The sequence below is a fragment of the Bos taurus genome, chromosome 28 (genome assembly GCF_002263795.3).
Source record: "Bos taurus isolate L1 Dominette 01449 registration number 42190680 breed Hereford chromosome 28, ARS-UCD2.0, whole genome shotgun sequence".
In the NCBI taxonomy this organism is placed as follows: Eukaryota; Metazoa; Chordata; class Mammalia; order Artiodactyla; family Bovidae; genus Bos; species Bos taurus.
The window spans coordinates 26,160,408-26,182,592 of NC_037355.1; the positions used below are offsets into that span (position 1 = coordinate 26,160,408).

General features: G+C 52.7%; 1 protein-coding gene across 7 annotated transcripts in view; it reads left to right on the forward strand.

The window, feature by feature from the left end:
• The window catches only part of COL13A1 (collagen type XIII alpha 1 chain), a 152,386-nt gene that overhangs the window by 64,742 nt on the left and 65,459 nt on the right, over positions 1 to 22,185 (forward strand). For 6 of the 7 annotated variants that reach the window (NM_001105433.1, XM_059882598.1, XM_059882596.1 and 3 more), the window contains 7 exon segments: positions 4,415 to 4,441; positions 7,015 to 7,050; positions 9,833 to 9,859; positions 12,504 to 12,554; positions 19,865 to 19,900; positions 20,662 to 20,688; positions 21,298 to 21,324. In NM_001105433.1, coding sequence (NP_001098903.1) covers positions 4,415 to 4,441; positions 7,015 to 7,050; positions 9,833 to 9,859; positions 12,504 to 12,554; positions 19,865 to 19,900; positions 20,662 to 20,688; positions 21,298 to 21,324 — 231 coding nt within the window. 7 annotated transcript variants of the gene reach the window in all.

A 22,185-nucleotide genomic window follows, 5' to 3' on the forward strand; every position in this document is an offset into this window, starting at 1 on the left:
TGTTGCGTTCCATCTGTGTTCTGAAAGGCACATTGAACCCAGGCTGACGATACCGCCCAGCTTGCTCGTTGCTCACTTAGAGAGAGAGGAAAATCTTGTCATTCCCTGAGAGGAGGAGGGTTGATTTATCGTGCGTGTTTTGGATGTCAGACCTCAATTCCTGTCATCAATCTTCCAAAATAAACTCTGCATAGGAAACTTCGACGGACCACCTGCTGGAAATGGGCTGCTTTTCCCTTTCTTTTCTGACAAAGCCAGAAAGAGTCCTCACCTCCCCCACTCCAGGGACCTCCCCCATTATACCTGGTCCCCACAGCCAGGCTCCCCAGCTAACCTGAATCAGTGCTGGGTCCCTGCCTGACTTGGGGGCTGTGCTCCCCAGGAATGCAGTGTCCTGAGAGCTTCTGCAGGCCTTATCCCACAATGGTCCCCAGCCAGGGAGGTGCTGTCACTGCTGGGGGCTCTGCAGGGTGGGAGCAAATTGGGAGGTGGTTGGGTGGGTTTCCCAGGAGGCACTAGTGGTAAAGAACCCGCCTGCCAGTGCAAGAGACATAAGAAACATAGGTTCGATCCCTGGGTCAGGAGGATCCCCTGGAGGAGGACATGGCAACTCACTCCAGTATTCTTGCCTGGAGAATTCCATGCACAGAGCCTAGTGGGCTACAGTCCATGAGATCTCAAAGAGTTGGACACAACTGAAGTGACTTAGCTCGTATGCATGCATGGGTGGATATGATCCTCTCCTCCCAGTGCCTGCCCACCCAGCCCCCAGTCCCATGGAGTGAGGGACAGGGGCCCAGGTAGCTCTCCTGAATTCTCAACCTGACACAGAAGAGGCCTGAGTCTTCACCCAACCCTGCCTGAAACCACAAGATGAAGAGGATATTGGAAGCCTACCAGGGTGGAAATCACCCCCTTGCCTGCTCTCTCTGCTTCCCATAAAGGAAGAATGCTACCAGCCAGGGGCAGGGAGAGGGAGATGGCAGTTGATCACAAGGCCGGCCTGCCACCCTCTGGGTGTTTCTCAGGGCGCCTCCTGGGGTAACTCCGGTTCCTGTGGACACACGGACAGTCAGCATCTAGAGAACTCAACCGTGGAGGATGGATTTAAGTAGCAGCGGGGATCATCTGGGCGGTCGAAAATAGGTGCCCACCACTGCTGCACCCCCGCTGCCCATGACAGACATTGCTAATGAATTAGGAGGCATCTTAACAGAGTGCTTTACTCAGTCACTACCAGTCTGCTGGAGTCCACACTAGCTGACAGTTGTTGGCCATTCTGGCTCTAGGTTTTAAGAGAGAGTGTCTTAATGATGCCAACTGTGAGACTGAAACAGATGACCAAGGGAAGTATATGTGTCTCTTTCTTGAGGAAATACAGGATGTTCAGCTGCTAGCCTTGGTTGAAAGTGATGCTTGCTGGAATACTAGCTAACACTTAACTATGTGTTAGACACTGTTGTATTTTTATGGAAGCAGTGTAATAAAGTGATTACAAGCATGGACTCTGGAGCCAAGCTGCATGGGTCTGAATCCTGCTTCTGCCACTTCTAGCTGTGTGACCTTGGACAAATTACTTTACCTCTCTGTGCCTCAGTTTCCTCATCTATAGGATGAGAATAGTAATAGTACCTGCCTCATCCAGATGTAAGGAATATATACATAATTATATGTATGGCCTGGAGAAGGAAATGGCAACCCTCTCCAATATTCTTGCCTGGAGAATCCCATGGACAGAGGAGCCTGGCAGGCTACAATCCATAGGGTCACAAGAGTCAGACACGACTTAGTGCCATCTTTCTTTCTTATTATACATACATATGTGTGTATATGTATACATATTATACATACCTACATGTGTGTATAATTATGTATATATTTTTCCATGTAAAATATATTAACTCATTTAAACTCTAGAAAGAGAAGGCTTCCCTAGATGATCCCCAAAGATTTTCAGGAGGAAATTATTAGTCTTTGCATTTTTATTCATTAATTTACTACTTCATTTTATTTCTATCCCACATTAATCCAAGAAACATTTGGGAGTGACTCATAAACTAGATAAGGAAACAGTGGGTAGGTGTGTGGAGAGCAGAGGCAAGAAAACAAGGGGCATCCAAGCTGATGACCCCACAGCATCCTGTGCAGCCAAGTCACAGGTTCAGCTTGGAGCTTCCTGGTGGACAGAGAAAACGGGAAAGCAGAGCTGTTGCGAAAGTCAGGGATCAGGGAGAGTTAGGTGAAGCACTTCTTTACCTGGTGCCAAGACCCTAGAGAACTTCCCCTGAGTGCAGGTGATATCAGTGGCCAGCACACGAGCAGTTGGACAGAGCCCCTCTGTGCATCTCTGGGTCAGAGCCCCTGTGTGAGGCTGGGAAGCCTCCACAGATGCGCCTGCCTCCTGGGACCAAGGGAGGTGGCCGCCCCTTGTGGGCGCACTCCCTGATGGCATTTAGAAGCGGCGTGAAGAGGGACTGGCTCAGGGCTACAGCTCTGGATCAAGGAGGACACCAGGGCGGCCCCAGGCTGTCTTTGTGGGGCTGGGAAAGAAGGCGGCTGCGTTTCCAGGTTCATTTGTTCACAAGCATGAATTAAGGACCTACTAAAAGCTCAGCACTCCTTGAGGCAATGGGGACACAGCCAGGAGCAAAACAGAACGTGCCCTGCCTGCCCTGGGAGCTTACCTTTTAGTGCCCCAGGGGTAAAACTCAGCAGAGAGGAGGAGTGGACACTGACCCTCTACCTCTGCAGCCGCTAACCAGCATACCCTGAGCTTGGTTCTCTGTGGGGGTGTCACTGCTCCCCACCCCGCCTCACGGACATCCTCAGAAACAAGGCCCCAGGAAGGGGGCCTTATTTCTGGCACTGCCTGCATTTGCTCAGCAGCCCTGGGGCAGAGGGACTTGTCTCCAGATGGACACCCTGAGACCTACTCCTGGTGTTGCCATGGGTTTCTGGGAAGAGTGGGATGTCTGGAAGGAGAGAAACAGACCTGATGGCTGTGCCTCTGAAAGCAGAGTGGGCCCAGCTGCACACGCCTGCCAGCCAGTCCTCTTCCCTTCTAATGACTGTGGTCCTTAGCGCTGGCTCCCTGCCAGCCCTGTGCCACGTGCTCTACATACATCAGCTCATTCGATCCCAAGAGGTAGAGATTGTTCTCCCATTTACAAGATGAGGAAACTGAGGTACAGGGAGGCCAAGCGACTTGCCTGAAGTCACTGACTAGTAAGTGACAGCCAGGCCGGCCGACACCAGAGCCCTGCTCTTAACTTAAGCTTGCTTCTCCCTTACCATGACTCTGTCTCTCCTGACCCCAGGCCTCAGCCGTGCTAGGGTGGGGGCTCAGCTCCAGAAGCTCTCTCCAGGTAGTCCTCCCCACCCTCTGCAGGGCGCCGCATGACATCCCACCAGGCAGCTCCTAGAGCAGTTTCTCCACCACCCTCTTGTATCAGATCTATCTGGAAGTTGGAGGCCAGAAGGAAAAATATATGAGTTTTTCAGAAGCTCCTTCGTTCCTGCGCCCACGCCTGTGCATATTACTCTGAGAATAACGATTATGATCAATACTTTGTTGAATGTTTTCCTCTCTTCAATGGGATTTTAGATCCATCATAGGGAGTCTTTAGTCTACACCCAGAATTGTGCTAGGCAAGAGTCCTAGAATTATTCATGTAAAGGGTTTGAGACAGACATGGCTGTGGTCAGTGAAGACAGGCTCCCAGAGCCACATGGGGTGGGGTCCAGCCTCCTGCTCACCCTCAGCGCCAACTCACTGTAGAGAGAGTGGCCTGAAGCCAGTTAGAGGCATCAAAAGAAGGAAGTCCCACTGCTCCCCTCACCATCCCAACGGAGGGGAAGAGGTCCCCCCAGGGAGGCTCCCACCCTCTGTTCCCTGGTCATGGTCCATTGGCGCAGGTGGGGCAGGTCCACCAGAAGTGTCCCAGGCAGACTGGCTCCATCAGAGACGGTGTCTGGCTTCTCCTGTGTGGTAGGACAGGGAGGGCCAAGCCCCAGGCCCTCAGGCCCTTTCCCAGGCCAGGGCCAGACCACATGAGTGGGAACCCTGAGACACAGAGGCTCAGAGAGAGGGGATGTGTTCGTGAGGCCCAGAGCTCCGATGGACCTTGAGGGAGAGTTATGAAGAGGCATTCTTGTCTTCTGTCCCCTGCCCAGGCCCTGGGCCTGGCACACAGAAGGCCTCTGCTAACGGCTTTCCTGAACGAATGAATGAGTGACTGAATGCATGCTACAACTGAAAGGAAGCTTAGTGATTAAGGCCCTGTCTTCATTTTATTTATAAAATAACAGAGGCTCATAGAGCACAAGGGACTCCAAGTTCACACAGCTAGTTGGAACTTTCAGACACTGCAATACCCTGACCTTCCTAAACTTCACTCTTCCTCCTTAATTTCAGGGTCCTGCTGGAAGACCCGGCCTCCCCGTAAGTACCTTTCGTTTCTTTTTCCCTTTGCCTTTCTCTCACAGGCTGTTCCTCACTTCAAGGACAGGAGAGGGTGGGTGGCCACTTTCCACCAGGTATGTCTGGATGGGAGGCCTCTCTTCAGCATCTCTCACCTACGGCTGAGGGTGAAGCACCTGGGTACCTTTCCTGGGGTCCCAGGCAGGCCAATGACAGCATGCAGCCCCTGCAGGGCTGCACCTGACTTCAGACTGATGGCCCGTAAAGGGGGGCTGGATGGGAAGGCAGCCCCCTGGCTTACTGGTTATCCTGCCTACCAGCGTCGTTAAAGGCCACTGTCCCTGCTTTGTCCCCTGGTAAGAGTAGACTCAAACACTTTATTTCCCCCTCGAGTTACCATTTCTGAGTGCTAGAGAAGCTGGGTCCAGTAACCACGGGGGCTTTGGGACAAAAGTAGAAATAGTACTCATAACCATCTCTCACTGAGACCTTAATACATGCCAGGCACCAAGCTAAATGCTCTTTATACATTTGATTCGTTCACCAACTCAATAAAAGGGGTACTATTACGCCCATTTTATAGATGAGGAAATAGAGAGGGAAAACAGCTGGTCCGATTGTCCAAGCCTCATTTGTAGACCTGTTGAAGGCCCCATGTTATCACACAGCATCCCACACTGCTATTTTCTGTGATCCATACTGGGTATATGAGACCCATCTTTAAAGTCTTCAAAGACATTGCCCTGTAGAGTGTAGCCTGGGGCATCGATGCATGGAGTACTGGATACCATGGGCTCTCAGATGGCTGTTGGCTCAGGAGAGATGCTCTAGCCAGCCAGAGGGCCAAGGTGGGCATTTAGGGGGAGCCAGGGCTGGCACCAGGCTGCCCTCTCTCCCTGCCCCGAAGGCCACATCAATTGGATTCCAGAGCCTCCTGTGCATCTTTCTATCCCAGTTACTCCTCTTTTCAATGTGAATTGTACTATAACCTCTTGACTACACCAGTAACTTCTAGAATTCAAATCTAGCAAGGACTCTCTTAATGAAATACATGTGGGAGAATGTTTAGCTTTGAAAATGAAAACTGTCCCAGCAAGTATGAACCCTGGAGCAAAGAAGGACAGGGCAATCTGTCCCATGAAATCCAAGGAGGGGGAAAAGTCAGATGACTGGGGGAACGTGGGCAGACTTTGTTTTTTTTTTTCTGACAATGTCCACCTTTAAAAAGCATTTGGGGGCAATTCGCAGAGCAGGGGCCGCCACACAAGAATTTCCAGTCTCCGGCCACTCCATGCCCGTCCCTAAACCAAGCATTTTATGGCCAGGACTGCAAAGACCATTAGTTTAAAAAAAAAAAAAAAAAGAAATGAAACCAAAACACACATCCTGCAAGATCATTCAAAAGCACAAGAGCAAGTGAGCCATTGGGATGTCACAAGCGATGACCAGTGGGCCTGGCATCCTCAGTGGGAAGGGTCACAGCTACTCTGGGAGTGACCAACAAAAAGATCTGCTGATGCTTGTTGTGAAGTGCAAAAGTGTGAAGTACACACATGTTTATAACAGTCGCTTCCCCGGAACCTTGCTGGGCTCAGTACCTGTAGACGAAGTCTGCACGGCACTCACCAGGTGACAGGCACCCAGAGTTAGATTCCCAGAGCCATCGTCTCTTGACATCCTCTCAGGGAGCTTCAGGGAGCTCATGGATCGTGGTTATGATCCATGCTCATAACCCTTGCTGCAACCCTGCCACTCTTTCCCAAAGTCTGAACACTTTACTGAAGACACCTTCAGTCTTGACAGTGTGTGTGTAACAGGAGCCTAATTCAGAGCTGGTTGCGACTCCCTGGTGTGTCCATGTACATCTTAGGATGCTAATTATCCCTCACGGCATTTGCCTAAGTGGCGTCAGCAGACACAGAATCGCTCCAGAAGTGCCCACCCTTCAGATGAACCCACAAACCCAGCTCTTTCCTACCGGGACAAACACCATCTGATTTTCAGCTCCTGTGGCTTTCCATCCTTCCAGGCTCCCAGCAAACCCCAAGCCCTACCCCAGATTTTATGAGTCTGCACATATATGATTGCAAAAAAATATTCTCTACCAAAAGAGGGAAGAATAAAACTTAAAAGCAGATTTCCAGAATGAGGAGATATAACCCCTGGCTGCAAAACAGAGCAGTTCCGTCCGAGCAGCTGAAACTCTTGATGCGGCTGAAGCTGCATGGCGCACTGTTGGTGCCGGGTTGGTGGCGAGGAGGGGCAGGACTGTATTGGTAGTCTTTGCAGACACAGGGCTTGGGGAGGAGCTGGGGACCATGAGCACTGTTCCCCAGCTCTGACAGAGACAGAGCAAGGGTAATGATTCACCCTTCTGTCAGATGGGAGCTGCCATTCACTCTCCCTGCCTTGAAGCTGAGCGTGACAAGGATGCGACCAGTCTGTGGGGCTCAAGGGGCAAGTTCACCCACGATGCGTGGGAATCGTCCCAAGCACCCAGGCAAACCAGATCTTGGGTGTGTCGCTAGCCATGGGGCCCCTCACATGCTGGCCTGGCTCTGGCCACTTCTAATTGTTTCTGCCTCCTTCATCAGGGGGACAAAGGTGCCATTGGGATGCCTGGACGTGTGGTGAGTTGGAGCATCTCTGCCCGATGGGGCAGCCGTTGCTTGCTTCCCTGTGCTGGCATGGCCTACAGACCACCCCACCCCCTAGGAGGCAGTCGGACCTCTCGCTTCTCCCCACCCAAGGCTGCTGCAGAAAGGACACTCGAGGAAGAGGGGAATGGTTTATTCCAACCCTTCAGATCTTGCAAAATGGCTTTAACTCTCCAGAGAATTGCCATGGCAAAGGAAAAATCCAAAAATGGCACGAATAAAGGCTCTTTGCCAATCACTACGAAGAACTCCCATCACTCTACGCCCTAACCTCTCCCCCCGCTGAGACAGGCAGCACACCCTCAGATTTATAGCTGTTCCTGCAACCATCCTCCAGCAAGAGCAGTGAAAGATGGCAGGAAACGCACACAGAAAGTGTCCTACAGAAACTACAGTGTAGCCAGTGTCTGGAGGCATCTTCCCTAGACAGAGGCTAGTGATGAAGACAGGGCTTCCTTCCAGGCAGTGCCTCCAATCCTCATCAGGAAGGTGGGGGTTAAAACCTTCGTTTCCTGCTGAAAAAATAAGATGGTGAAACAGAAGACATGATAGGGAGCTTGTGTCACAAATGGGAAGGTTAGCACTAGGCTTTGAGGGCCCAGCACCAGGGTTTTTCCTGGTGCTTGGAAAGGCAGCACCTGGTGGCCGCCTAAGGCAGTGATGACCACACACCGGCCTCCCCGCCCCCCCAAGTCTAGGACATGGCCTCAGCTCCTCTCCCCATCTGACCTCTGAGTCCCCACCAGCTGCCAGCCTCAACCTCCACCCTGGTTTCCAGTGCCCCCTACCAACCCCATGCCATCTCTCCATGTCACTCACATGCTTTGCCTTGTTTACATCACCTCTTGGCCTGGGTTGGCCTTAGGCCTGGGTCTGGCATCCTGTGTGCATGGGCTGGCCTGGTGTGAGCCCAGAGCGCAGAGGCACCAGATCACAGCTAACACTTGAAAGTGCTGTCTCGTGCTCAGGGCCTTCCACGCGTCAGCTCATTCGGTCCTCCCCAGAACTACATGAGGCAGGCACGATGTCCACCCCCATGGTTCAGATGAGAAAACTGAGGCTCGGATGTTAAGTGTCTGTCCCAAGGTCACAGGTCCAGGAACTGGCTTATTTTAATCCAGGCAGCCTGACTCTACATCTGTGCTCCTAACCCTAATAATGGAATCCTGCCTCCCACCTCCCAAATCCCCTCCAGGGGCATCACAGTCTAAGCAGGGTCTGATCCTTAGGGTGAAGCCACAGTTCTAGGCCTAGGTTCTGGGACATTTCAGAGGTTCAGGACAAGGGTTCCATGTCACAGAGCTTTGAGCTCCCTTGGGCCACGCAAGAACTGTCAAGACAGGGAGACTGGGAGCCCTGGGCCACCCCGTTGGGCGGTTCTCCCACCACTTCCCAGATCACAGCACTGTGGCATTCCTGCCTCACCCTTTCTCTAGCCTCCAGCTCTCTAAGCCCAAACCCTGAGTCCCCCACGCTGTCAGTGTGTCCTTTGTAGAGTAGGGGGATGACATTCAGCCAGCCTTCTCAGGGGCTCACTTTGGGAAAGCCTGGGCCAGGTTCATTCTCCACTGCAGCCCTCTGAGATCCTGTTTGTCTGTGAGCACGTTGAGACTCAGTTTACCCAGGATTGGGGTGGAGTTGGGTCTGGTACCCAAGACACCCAAGTCCTTCCTCCTGACAGGTAAGCTTCAGGAGTCTCTACCCTGTGTGCAGCCGCCAGCCTGCCGGGAAGCCTGCAGAGTGCAAAGCAGCCCCTCCAGGCCTGCCCCCTCATGCCGTCCTTCTTGGGCCCTATGCATGTGTCCCCTCAGGAAGTGTCCATCCAAGCCTTGATCTGACCACAGCGGGGCAGGGGGTGGGGCAGGAGAAAGAGCGACAGGAGGTCTCCCATTTCCGTCTACACAAAGCTATTTTCAAACCACCTTGGTGCTTTAATGCTGCTTGTGCTGTTTTAAATGTGACAATGGACCCATGTGGCTGCCCAGTAGGCGTCCTGGCGTGGGCCACCTGAGAAGTACTGGGGTGGGCAATGCGTGTGAAGTGCCTGAGATGTTCTCGTGATTCACCAGAGGTGGCGCCCCTGGCTGCTATGAATGAGGGTGGATTGGTCACCATGGGTCCAGGGGTCCTTGGCCATGACCCACTTCCCTCTGCATCCCAGATGCATCCTCCCAGATGTGTGTCCTTCTGTCTGTGTTCCTCTTTGCATCTTGCCTGGCCACTCCTAACGACTCCTGTTGCGTCTAGCTTGGCAGTTTCGTGCTTGGTGTTCGGCTAGACCTTCAAAAGGACTGGACTCCACCTCACCTCACAGTCCTTGAAAAAGTCTCTCCCATGCCCACTCCCTCCTCAAAAGACCCAGGCTGCTGGGGCCACGGCTCAGCAGACATGTTTCTGGCCTGGGTGGGCTCTCCTTCTTTCTGTCTCTCTCTGTCTGTCACGTACACAAACACACACAGATGTCAGGAGGGCTTCTTAAGGTCCCTGCCACTATTTCCTTCTTAGTTATCTGGCTGGGGCCAGCCTTTGGGCTGAGACAACAGCCGTTCATGAGCTACGCTTGTCAGACTTGGGACCTGTCGAGTGTTAGCATCTGTGTTTTGTTTTGTTTCTTATTTCACGGTGATTTCTTGTGTTTGGTCATCATGCCATTAACACAAATTCTTGTGCGTGTGTCTCTCTCTCATCCTTTCTTTTTTCTCTCCCTCCCGCCCTCTCTCTTCCCTGCACCCCATGTTGCATGTGATCGCCCCAGGGAGGAAAGGGCCAACCAGGCGAGAAGGTGAGTCCACGCTTTCCCCTCCACACCAGTGCCTCCACCCCCTGGACTCATGGGGGTGCTTTTGGAAGCCCCCCATTCCAGCCCTCCTCCTGGTGCACAGGCCCCAGTGGAGGATGCCAGCCCAGCCTGCTCTGCCCTCGCAGCCTCTCACGGCTGGGTCTCCTAACAGCCTCCACCCCATCAGGCAGGAGTCGTGGGCTGAGGTCCCACTTCCCTGACTGAGGTCCCACTCCCATGGCTGAGGGGTCTCCGCTGCCCGTGGGGGCTGCACGTGGCCTCCTGGCACTGATTTTGGCCTTAGATAGTCACCCTTCCCAGAGGTGAGGAGAGCACCAGCTGCCGTTGTATGTGGCTGGTCCTATCCCCACCTGCAGCCCACCACTGCCCCCTCAGGCCGAGACACTCTCTTTATGCTGCCCCCCCAGACAGTCCCCCAGCAAATGCCCTGACAGACTCCCGGGGTGATGGAGTGGAGTCTCCCAGGAAGCTAGACGCCGAAGAAACAGTCCTGTCCTGGAACCGGGTGGGCTCTGAGGGATTATAGAGCAGTGTAGCTAACCAGCTGGCTCTCCAGATGAGGCCCAGAGTGGGTGTGAGGCTTGCCCGAGGTCCCACAGGATTAGAGATGGCAGAGGGCTAGAAGCGGACTCCTGGTCCCAGCTCCACACTTCCTCGCTTGGGCACCACAGTGTGTATTTCTGCAAGTCTCCCCACCTCCGAAATAAAAATGACAACAGTAAGGACAGCAACAACCATATATTAAGCGCGAACGGTGTCAGGCGCTGTTCTAAGCGGTTTACTCTGTAACAGTAACATCCCAGGTAACAGTGAGGTGACCCTTCCAGGGAGGCTTGGTAGTCTCATTTATATGAGAGGGAACTGAAGCACAGAGAGGCAGGGTCACATACCTGAAGTCACACCGCAAAAAGTGGCAGAGCTGAGGACTTCCCTGGCAGTTAAGACTTGGTGCTTCCACTGCAGGGACCCAGGGTCAATCCCTAGTCTGGGAACTAAGATCCCACATGCCTCATGGCATGGCCGAACAATTTAAAAATTAAAAAAAAAAAACTTTTTTAAGTGACAGGGCTGGAGAGGATTCCCAGGGTGCCTGACTCCAGGTCAGACTCGGGTCCCTAACCACTGTGCTATGCCGTCCTCCAAGTATAACAAAGACTGGGTCTCACTCTCACGGGCGGTTAAACCACCCAGGAGAAAGACAGGGACACAATCACAGTATAAGGATAATAGCAGACACTTGTTAGCCCCTTCGAAGACCAGGCATTCTTTTAAGCATTTTACACCATTATCTCATGAAATTTTCACATCTACCCTATGAGACAGGCGCTATTATCTCTGCATTACAGGTAAGGAAACTGAGGCAGAGAGAAGTTAAGTAGCCCAAGGTCAGCCAGCACGGAGCAGAGCTGGGCTTCAAACCCAAGCGTTTTGGCTCCTACTCATCACACTATGTTGCCTTGTATAAAAATTATGATATAATTGCAATGGAATAAACAGCTACTTAATTTGAATTCACTCTTCACCTGCGTGTGAGGCATGATATTTTACAAATGCATTTCCATCCCTTGCCCTGTAAGGGCAGCAGAGTTTCTCTCAGCATCCTGTTCACAGAGGAGATATGTGGGCTCAGAGAGGTTCTGTGAGGCAGAGCAAGACCTGCAGGTGAGGCCTGGGCATTTCCTGGACTCCTGGAGGGAAGTAGCATCCTGCCATCCTCCAGCCGGGCACCGTCAGAATCCTTCTGCCAGAACATCGCCTCTCATCCCCACCTGTGTTCATACACCCTTCATCCTCCTTCTGTCACACTTCCCCAAGCTCCAACACACACACACACACACAAGCTTATCCAGGCAGCTGGAACACGTGGCACTTTGAGCCCCCAGTCCAGCATCCACCATCCTCTCCGGGCTGAAAACTCTGCCGCAGACTTAACCCTCTGTGTCACTCCACACCAGGACTAGGAGGCCAAAGCAGCTCTAACCTCCAGGCTCAGGCCTGCTGGGCCCACACAGCAAGTGTGTGTCTTGTCCCCACCTCTGTTTACAGCAGCTCCATCCAGGGGTGGGCTGCTTTCTGGCAGTTACAGGTGTGCAGCCACATGGGCACTGGGGACTGGGGAAGAAGGCTCAGGGGGTGTGAAATTTGGCTGGGGCTGGGGCAGGCTGGGGAGCATCCTGAGCAGGGCCCTGTGGGGATGCCTCTAGGGCCTGAGCAGCCATGGCTGAGCTGAGTCTCCCTCCTTCCCTCTCTCCCCACACCCCCTGCACCTCCGTCTTCCCCATCACCACACGACATCCTCTTCTCCCCACTTCCCGGCCTGGGGGCCCACCGCCCTCTTTCTCTGGTCCACAATCATGTGCTCTCACTCATATCTCTTCTCTCCATTCCTCCTGCTTCCCCACTGCCCTTCTTGATCCTTCTGGAATGTTCCATGCATCCTCTTTTCATCTCCTCTCCTGTGAGTCCTTCATCTTCCTCCACATCCTCTGCCTCCTTGTCCTACGGTCTCTGGGTCTTGGGGTCCCCCGCTCCCTCTCTGCCTTCCCCACCTGCCAGCTTCTCCTTTCTGTTCTTCCCCTCTCCCGTCCCCTCCCTCTCCCCTCCTGCCTCTTTCTCTCCCACACAGGGCGCCCCAGGAGATGCCGGCATGTCCATCATTGGTCCCCGCGGCCCCCCTGTAAGTGGTTTTTGCCCTTCTTTGGGATGGATGGATGGGTGAGTTAATGAGACGGGCTGGGTGGCGAGGGGGTACACAAGTCCTGGCTGTGCCTCTGGTGTGATGTCCACCACATGGGATGCGGTCAACCCGGCCAGGCCTCAGTGCTGCTGTCGATGTTAAAGAAAGTAAATCCGCCTCAGTTACACCCTCTTGGGAAGGTTTCTGAGAGCCAACCCTCTAGCCACGAAATGACAGCTGCTGTGAGGCAGCCCTGCTGTTTACAGGCAGAGGGAGGAAGTGCTGGCTCTTCTTGGGGTGGGGAGGCCCGGTGCTCCAGCTTTCCAGGGGATAAGCCTTGTTTCCAGATGCCCAGGGAGCAGCTACCCCAGAGGCCTGGTTCCCTGACCCAAGCTCCCACTCCTGGTCTTGGCAAAGCCTGCCCACCACTCGCCCACATAGGCTCTTTTTTTGTGCTCGGTGCTGGGTCCCAGTACCCTCTGCCCAGCAGCCGGGGGCTTGGGAAAATCAAGAGAAGCTTCCCCTCCAGTACAGTTCCTTAGGGACCAAAAGGGGGGCTTGGGTGATTGCAGGAAGATGCCGTGACTGTGGGAAGGAGGACTGACTGTTTTTCTCAAAGTGTCCAACCCACGGGGCTTCAATCAAATCTCCAATTGTCAGGGCAGAAGGGACCTCCCAGAAGGGGAAACTGAGGCACAGGGAGGGGAAGGGGCTTGGCTGGGATCCCGCAGATAGAGAAGGATTAGAACCCAGGACCCCTGGCCCCAAGGCTCCCCCCATAGCAATAGGCTGCTGTCTCCATGCTCTCCTGGGCTCTTTTGCTAACTGACCATGCATGGGAGGGAGGAAGGGATGCAGAGGCCTAGCCTCAGACTCCCGGAGCCTCACCCAGTGGGTGGATGAAGCGCTCTAACTTATCTCCCTGTGTTCAATGGCAAGCAGGAATCTTCTACCCACAGACTAAGGAGAGGGGTCAGAGAGCAAATTGCTAAGCTCTGTCCAAGGGAGGGGACCCTGGGACAGTCAGGGAGGGGCTATGGTGAGAGAGAGCTGGGAGCAGAGGGGGAGAGCCCAGGAATTTTAGCAGGGGAAGCCAAAGGATAGAGTGGGGCTGGCAGGGCTGGCCGGTTGGGGGCTTGGGCTGGAGGCAGGGATTGAAGGGTCCTGGGCTGCACAGACAGGCTTCAACAAGGTTTCCATGGCTCAGACCACACAATAGTGCTGAAGACTGACACTTTGCACTTACTCTATGGCAGTATCCTGAGACCGTTACACATAGCAGCTCACTTAACCCTTACGAGAACCTCACAGGGAGGTACTATGAGCACACCCATTTTATAGATGAGAAAATCGAGGCCCAGAGAAGCTGAGTGACTTGCCGAAGGTCATACACGTGAGTGGGGCCTTGCTAGGATATGACACTCAGCCGGGCTGTGTGCTCAGAGTCTGCCCTCCGACCTCTGCTGCTGTAGCAGACCGCCCGGCCACAGAGTTCCCACCACCTGTGTTTCTGGGCTCACGTGGCTGCTGCCCCAGTGGACTGTAAGCCCCCTCAGGTACTGGGTATTCCTGACAAAGGTGGTATGCAGCTGGAGGGCAAGTCAGGAGAGGGGAAAGTCACAGAGAAAGACAGTGCCCTAGGTTCCAAAGGCAAGGCCAAGCCTGGGGTGGGCCTGTTAGGAGGACAGGGGAGTAACAGGGAATATGGGCTGTACCCCTTGGCCACCATCTCTGCCTGCCTCCCCATGTGACACGGCGCTCCATTTGTGTGGATCAGGCTGGTCCTCTCACACCCTCTTAGCTGCAGCTTTCAGCAGGCAACACAGAGGTGGTTGAAAAGACCCCACATTCAGAGAATACGGTCAGAGGGCAGGGTCTGCTTTAGCCACTCCCCCCTACCCCCCACCTTCCGCCCTGCTTCTGGCTCCGCGTACATAAATATAACCACCACGCTGGACTTGGTTCCAGCGGTGAGAAGTACTTTCTATTTCTGGTAATAGTGACTGCTTCCCTCTCATGGACACCTGGAGACATGCTGGGTCCTAAACTGAAAGACCATGCATGCGCTGGTCTCCTTCAGCTCCCAGGAAAGCTGTGAGGCAGGCCCTGCCAGCCCATTTCCCAGAGAGGGAAAGAAAGGCGCAGAGTTGGCCTGTGGTCACCTGGCTCCTCAGCGCTGGAGCTTGGTTTGGGCCCAGTCAGCCTCATTCCAATGCCAACGTTGTTTCCCCAACACCCTCTTTCATGTTTTAGGTTCAACTGTTTAAAAAGGATATTTACCTTGAGGAGAAAGCCCTCCCTGTGAGTGCTGAGTTGGTGTTAAAGAGGCTTTATGGCACCAGAAGGCTTGACCAAGCCCAGGGCCCTCTGACTTTGGCCTGTGTGTGTGACCACCACAGAGATGGCTGGGCCCACCCCCACTGAGTCCTCACTAGACACCAGGGCAGCCCCTGCAGCTCCTCCCAGCAAGCCCCCTGGAACTAGTGACAGTAGGGGACCCCAGAAAACCAAGGGACCAATGCAGTCAAGGGGCAGAGGTCAAGGGGACAAGCCCTCTGTGACCGGCGATGATGGGGAACATATGGCTTTCCACTCAGCCAGGAAGGGCCTTGAATATACGCTGCTAATGAGAACCAGCCTTGCTGCTCTAGGGGCCACCTGCCTCCTCTCTTGGAGCTTTAGAAATGGTCTTTGCAAAGAGGGGACCTCCACGCACTTTGGTGAAGGATGGTTCAAGATGCCAGAACAACGGGCCCCATTAAGCTGAGATGGAGGCTGGGACTCGAGACGCTGGCTGGCCCGGCAGGCACTGGAGAGGTCATCAGCCAGGCTAGGAAAGCTTGTTCCTTCCCACGGCCCCTAGCTTTTCTTCAGAGGCAAGGAAGAGCTATCCAAAGTTCCAGCCCTCACTCGCAAGGAGACAGCCTACAGCCAGGGTGAGACACCTGCTGGATGTGTCTTCATTTATTCATTCCATTAATACTTGTCAGGCACCGACTGCATCCTAGATCCTGTGTAGACGATGAAAACCTGACTGCAGCCCGCTTACCCTTTTGCAGAGAGAAACCGCCCTATAGTGATTATAGTCCAGATGGTCAGTGCTTAGCTGGGAACAATTAGGGACACGGAGAGAGGCACCTGACCTGGGGTGAAGGCAGGCAGGGAAGACTTCCAGGAGGAAGAGGTAACTAAACTGTGATCAAGGAGGAGCAGAACTTCCAAGGCAGGTGCAATTCCTGTAAACTACTGGAGAAACGGGCAAAGTTCTTTTTAAAAAATTATTTATTTGGCTGTGTTGAGTCTTAGTTGTGCCACGCAGAGTCTTTCATTGCAGCACACAGACTCTAATTTGGGCACATGGGCTCCGTAGTTGTAGTACTGGAGAAACGGGCAAAGTTCCTTTTAAAAAATTATTTATTTGGCTGTGTTGAGTCTTAGTTGCGCCACGCAGAGTCTTTCATTGCAGCACACAGACTCTAATTTGGGCACATGGGCTCAGTAGTTGTAGCACGTAGGCTTGGTTGCTCCGTGGCATATGGAATCTTAGTTCCTCAACAAAGGATTGGAACCAAGTCCCCTGCATTGTAAGGTGGATTCTTAACCACTGGACCACCAGAGAAGTCCCAGGAAAGTTTCTTCTAGAATGAAGCAAGAGCAAGGATGGTGAGAAGAAGGTTGTCGAGGTGAGCGAGGACCCAATTGTGAAGGACATGATGTCCAGGAGTTGGGACTTTATCCCTGGGGTTATGTTCTGCTAAGCCAGACTTGCAGTTTACAGAGCTCCCCTGATCCTTCCTGCTCCAGCACTGAGCATGTTTAGAAGAGGCTGCAGGTGTGGGGCTGGCTGGAAGGCTTAAAATGGGCTGTGATGAGAGTATTTACAGAATCACAGATTTCCAGAAATCGGCGAATGCTGCACAAAGCAGGGCTCTCTTCCCTATTCTCCCCAGCGTGAGTAAGTGTTTACTAGCACAGAGTCCTGTTGAAAAGATAGTCAGCACTGACTTGGGGCGGGGAGGTGGAATGAGGCAGGCTCTGGACAAATTCATGACTGGCCCTCTTTGAGAGGTCAGCCAGGACGGAAGCTTCTCACCATCCAGAAACTTTGGTTTGTCTATGTTGCTTTACCCTACGCACATACAGGCAGGAGAAAGGAAGGGAGAAGTAGACATAGGGATCCACCTGGCTCCCTCTCTTCCCTGGCCTTGAAGAGATTTTAGAAAGCAATGTAAAGCTTATTTCCCTTGTTCTTATATTGGTGTTGTTTAGTCCCTAAGTCATGTCCAGCTCTTTTGCAACCCCACGGACTGTAGCCTGCAAGGCTCCTCTAGGATTTCCCAGGCAATAATACTAGAGCGGGTTGCCATTTCCTTCTCCAGGGGATCTTCCTGACCCAGGGATCAAACCCAGGTCTCCAGCTTTGCAGGCAGATTTTATACTATCTGATCCACCAGGGAAGCCCTTGTTCTTGTATAGAAGGACATGATATTAATCAGCAAATTAATCTACAAATAAATCTATCATCCATAATTTTAACATGATTCTAATACCAGTGAATTTGGGGGTTAGTTAGGAGTTCAGTGAAACAATATTCCATTTCATTTGGAAAAAAATCTTGTAAGAATTTCAGAAACTTTTTGAAAAATAGAGAAAGGGGCATAGGAAGGAGAGGTGTAGTTCTTCTACTAGATAGTAAAACATATTGTAGAAACAGAGCAATTAAAACAACAAACAGAACAGAAATAAAGCTAAATGCATCTTGAAATTTGGTCCATGATAAAGACTTCACTTCCCAATAGAAAAAGAAGATAGATTGTTCAGGAAATGATACTGAGACAACTACAAACAGCTTAGAAATCAGAATAAATTTCAAATGAACAAAATACTTAGATATAAAATGTGCAGCCATAAAATTAGAGGACAAAACATGAGCAAACATTTATATTTCTGAACTGAGGAAGGTCTTTCAAAACATGACCTAAAACCTAGAAGCCATAGGAAAATATTGATATATTTGTTGACATAGATGTAGAGTTTCCATATGGCAGAAAGTATATCATAAAAAAGACAAATGCCAAATGGAAAGAATATTTGCAACACATATGACTCTAGTTATTATTCTTGTCAAAGAGCTTTACTCAAATCAGTAGGAAAAAGATAAACCATGCAGTAGGAGTTTTTGGTAAAGAATGCACACAGGCAGTTCCCAAATAAATACAGCCAGTCAATAACCATTGGCAGAGATGTCCACCTTCAGCACAGATGTGAAGATCTAGATAGAAATTAAAGTCCAGTTTCAAGCCTCTCCATGTGCCTCCCCAATACCCTACCTCTCAAGGAAGTGGAGTCCCAGTTTCCAGTTGGTCAATGACAACATCCCTCCCAAGATCTCCTGAAAAAGCCTTGGTTAGCCCCAAAGTTGGCTCTGGGTTGGAGAGACGCACCCTGCTACCAGGGACGGCTCTGTAATTAGCAAACCATGTGATTATCCCCACCATGTAAGTATTATTCGGAGCGGGACTGAAGATGTTTCTTGGCATCCTTTCCTCCTGACCGTTTCTTTGGGCCTCTCAGTGTTCAGCGTAACTGAAAGTTTACACGGGGAGGTTTCCGGGTTTTCTCCTTTGTGCTATTCTTAGCATCACTTATCCTTGAGAGGAGAGAAGCCTGGGCCCTTCTGCTACATGAGTGGCATCTCCACCCTCTTGTCCCTTTGGATGCTTTCCACAAGCCCATCCCAGGCCCGGGGCATGCTCCAGTGTGCTACCCGCCTGACCAGTGCGTGGATTCTGCCCACAGGGACCACCCAGCCTTGTCCCCTGGGCATGTCCCCTGAGCAGAGGCCTCTGGACACTCAAGTCCACAGCTTCAAGGAGGACCCAAGCAGCCCGGAGAGATTTCATGTTTACAGCAGACGGACCCAGAGAAATCCTCCTCTAGATATAGGGTCTGATTTGAATCTACTGCTTGGCGAGGACAAACCTCCATTGACCCTGAGACGTATCAGATCAAAAGCAACCTTACTGTGTTGTGGTGGCCTTAGGCTCAGTTCAGTTTAACAAATTTCAGTTCAGTTTACCGTGATGATGGCAGCTACCATCTCAATAGGCTCTGAAGATGTAATTGAATGACCCTGTGAGTTTATATAGCTAGTCCCATTCTATAGATGAGGAAACTGAGGCATGAGGAAGATAAGCAGCTTGCTCCAAGTCACACAGCCCTCGGTGGTGGAGACAGGATTAGAACTCAGTCTGCCTGACTCAAAACCCCAGACTTGGGAAGAGACTGAGGCCATCTCAGCCAACAGGAGACTCCAAGCTTAGAGCTAGTCATGTGAAGGATGTGGTGTGTCCAGGGACAGGCAGGTCAGCCAGGGTGCCCAAGCAGAGAGTAGGTGGGAAGGTGAGGCATGAAAGGAGCTAAAGTGGTACATCGGGATGAGATCGAGGCTGACCTTGGAAGATATGTGAGCAAAAGAGAACCCTGGCTAGTTCTTCAGATGGAGAGTGATGGGATCCAGGTTTCTCAACTCTCTATCACCTTGGACCTCCTGGTCACCCCACCCCAGCCCTGGATTTGCACAGCCTCAGGCTTCTTCTCACCTCCACTCTTCTCCTTTGTCCTGAATCTGGATCATAAACCACTGGACTGTGGCCAATGAACCTGCCTCAAATTTCCAACCTGAATACCGATCTGTGTACTTTGCCCCCTGGGGGAAATGGGCATGATGGCTCTGCATCCCACAAAGATGGGAGGTATCCAGACATTGTCCAACCAGGAGAGCCCCATTAGCCAGGGTGAAGGGACACTGGACAGTGGACAATCTGACCTGTTCTGGCCTGAAAACACATTCCGAAGGTCAGTTCTGATACCCAAACCATCCTTAGATAGGTGGCCATGAGCACCAACTGTGTAAATGAAGAGGACTTGGACAATCACAGTCAAGGAGTTCAGTGTGCTGTAGGTACTGTAGATACAGAGTCCCCAGTATCCTTGCTCCCCACCCTGTTCCCACGTAGGGGTTCAGAGCATCCAGGTGGGCAAGGAGAAGCTCAGGGAGCTACTTCCCAGAAAGACCCAAAGGAGGCTGACCACCCGCTGTCCCCTTTCCCACCCCCAGTCCCTGGAGATTTCCTATGATGGCCCGTGTCCAGCTTTCCCCATCCTGCCTCCCAGGCTGCGTCTCCCAGGGATGATCACAGCGGAATGGGAGGGAAACCGTGGACCCTCTGGGAGCCCAGGTGAACCAGGGACTAAGGTTTGCTTCCTCGCCTCCTTGCCCATCCTCACTCCTCTCCCACTCTTTTCAGGGTCAGCCGGGCACCCGGGGTTTTCCAGGATTTCCGGTAAGTGGAGAGGACTGGTGAGTTGTGTCTGCGGAGACCCCTGGTCCTGGCTGGGTGATGAACTTCAGGCAGGGCTGGCCCATCAGCAAGGACCCCCTCCCGCTGGCTTTCACAGAAAGCCGCCAAGGAGAGTAGCCTGGTGCTCGACTCACAGTGCAGAAAAGGACAGGGACATCAACGTGGAGCTAGAGGCGCGGCAGGCCAGACAGGCTGCAAGGTCACAGGCTAGGAAGCCCGCTGGCCCGTGGACTCTGGGGAAGATGATGCATCTTGGGGAAGCCACCTCCAACCTGGCTTTGAGGGTTAATCTGCCTGGGGTGTGGGGCAGTCGGCTGGCCATCTGAATGTCCGGGGAGCCCCTCCTAAGGCCTACGAGAGATTCTGAAAGCAGGATAGGAGGCAGGCCTTTCCCGCAGGCCTCAGGACTGGCTGGCCCTGCTTTCCAGGAACACGCCGTCCACTTTCCTCTAGGGTGAGAAGGATTTTGGTACCAAGGTGACTGCCACCCATCAGGTGCCAGGCATGGGGCAGGTGGCATTTCATTCACTCCTCACAAAAACCCCATGTGGAAGATTATTTTATTCCCCATTTTAGAATGGGAAGCCAAGGCTTACCTGTTTCATAACAGCCAGTGGTGAAGCAGAGACATGAACCCTACCTTGTTAGAGTCCAGAGCCTATGTCCTTAACCACCCCCAGGCTGCCTGTCTGCCAGAACGCCTGTGATGCTCAGTCTTCACATCTGGCCTGTTTATCTTTCAGGGTCCCATTGGGCTCGACGGCAAACCGGTGAGTGGCCCCTTTCACACTGTGGGCTCCTCCCCCTCGCTTAGTCCAGATCACTAACCTGGGGTCTTTTAGTCCTTCTACGAGACCCTGACTCCTTAGAAGGCACTTTAGATAAAAATGAATGTTCTTGGAATGTACAGTCATTGCCAATGAGAAGGGGAAGAAGGGCCATTAGAACGAGTTGTCCCAACCCCCTTGGGTACAAGTCCGTGGCCAAACTGTACCCTCAGCATCTGGAGCAACAGCCGTCCTAGAATTTGCTGATTCCGGGCCTCCTGAAGGAGCTGGAAAGGAGTGAGGCAGGGAGAGAAGAGGGCTGGAGAGCTCAACCTGCTATTCTGAAAGGAGCCCGGGCTCTAGCTCACACCCTCTCCCCCGAACCCTCACCCCAGCACCTCAGGGTGCCTCCTGTGTTCTCCTCAGGGTCTCCCATCCTGGTTGAGCCCCTACACATGCCCAAGTCCATAGGGAGGCTGCTGCCCGTCCAGAGCACCTCTCTGTTCATTTCAACCCTTTTGACATGGCCACAGACACAGATGTTCATGAGAGGGGCAGCTGTGGGGGAGGGGGTCCTGATTGCAAACAGCTCACTTGCTCTTCTCCTTCCAGGGCCGGCCGGGACCAAAGGGGGAGATGGTAAGACCAGATCACCCTAACCCTAAGCCTTCTCTCAAGGGTGGGTGGAGGGGTCGGACTGGCCCTCCTGGGCTAACAAACCCTACCCAGCCGAGGGAGTGTCTGCCCCAGGGTCACTCCCCAGCTGGGTGCCACGCATCCCACTTACTCGGCACAGGGAGGAGAGGTGGGCAGGGGGCTTCTCCACCTGAGGAATGAGGAAAGAGAGGTCCAGAGAGCGTCCTTGCTTGGCCAGTGTTACACATAACTGGCAGCTGGTGTCCCCAAACCATCACTCATGCTCAGCACTCACACTGGGAGCGAGGGGTGTCCATCCAGCACTATGTCCTGAGCCTGATTTTCTTTTTTAAAAAATAATTTTATTTATTTATTTTTGGCTGTGCCGAGGCTTCGTTGCTGAACAGGCTTTTCTCTAGTTGTGGCAAGCTGGGACTACTCTCTGGTTGCGGTGTGCGGGCTTCTCCATGCAGTGGCTTCTCTTGTTGCCACGTGTGGGCTCTAGGGCTCACAGGCTTCTGCAGTTGCTGCGTGTGAGCTCAGTAGATGCAGCTCCTGGGCTCTAGAGCACAGGCTTAATAGTTGTAGCACACGGGCTTCGTTGCTCCACAGCACATGAGATCCTCCAGGATCAGGGATCAAACCCGTGTCTCCTGCATGGACAGGCTGATTCTTTACTGCTGAGCCACCAGGGAAGCCCTGAGCCTGACATTCTAGTGTTCCCTGCTCCAGGCTGCCCAGGGCTCCAGGCGCTCCTGCCCCAGCCAGGCAGACAGCAGGCCTGGGGAAACACACCACTGTCCCCACCTTCCTCCTGCTCCTTCCCACCTTCTGCAGAGCCTTAACACAGTCCATGCAACCCCA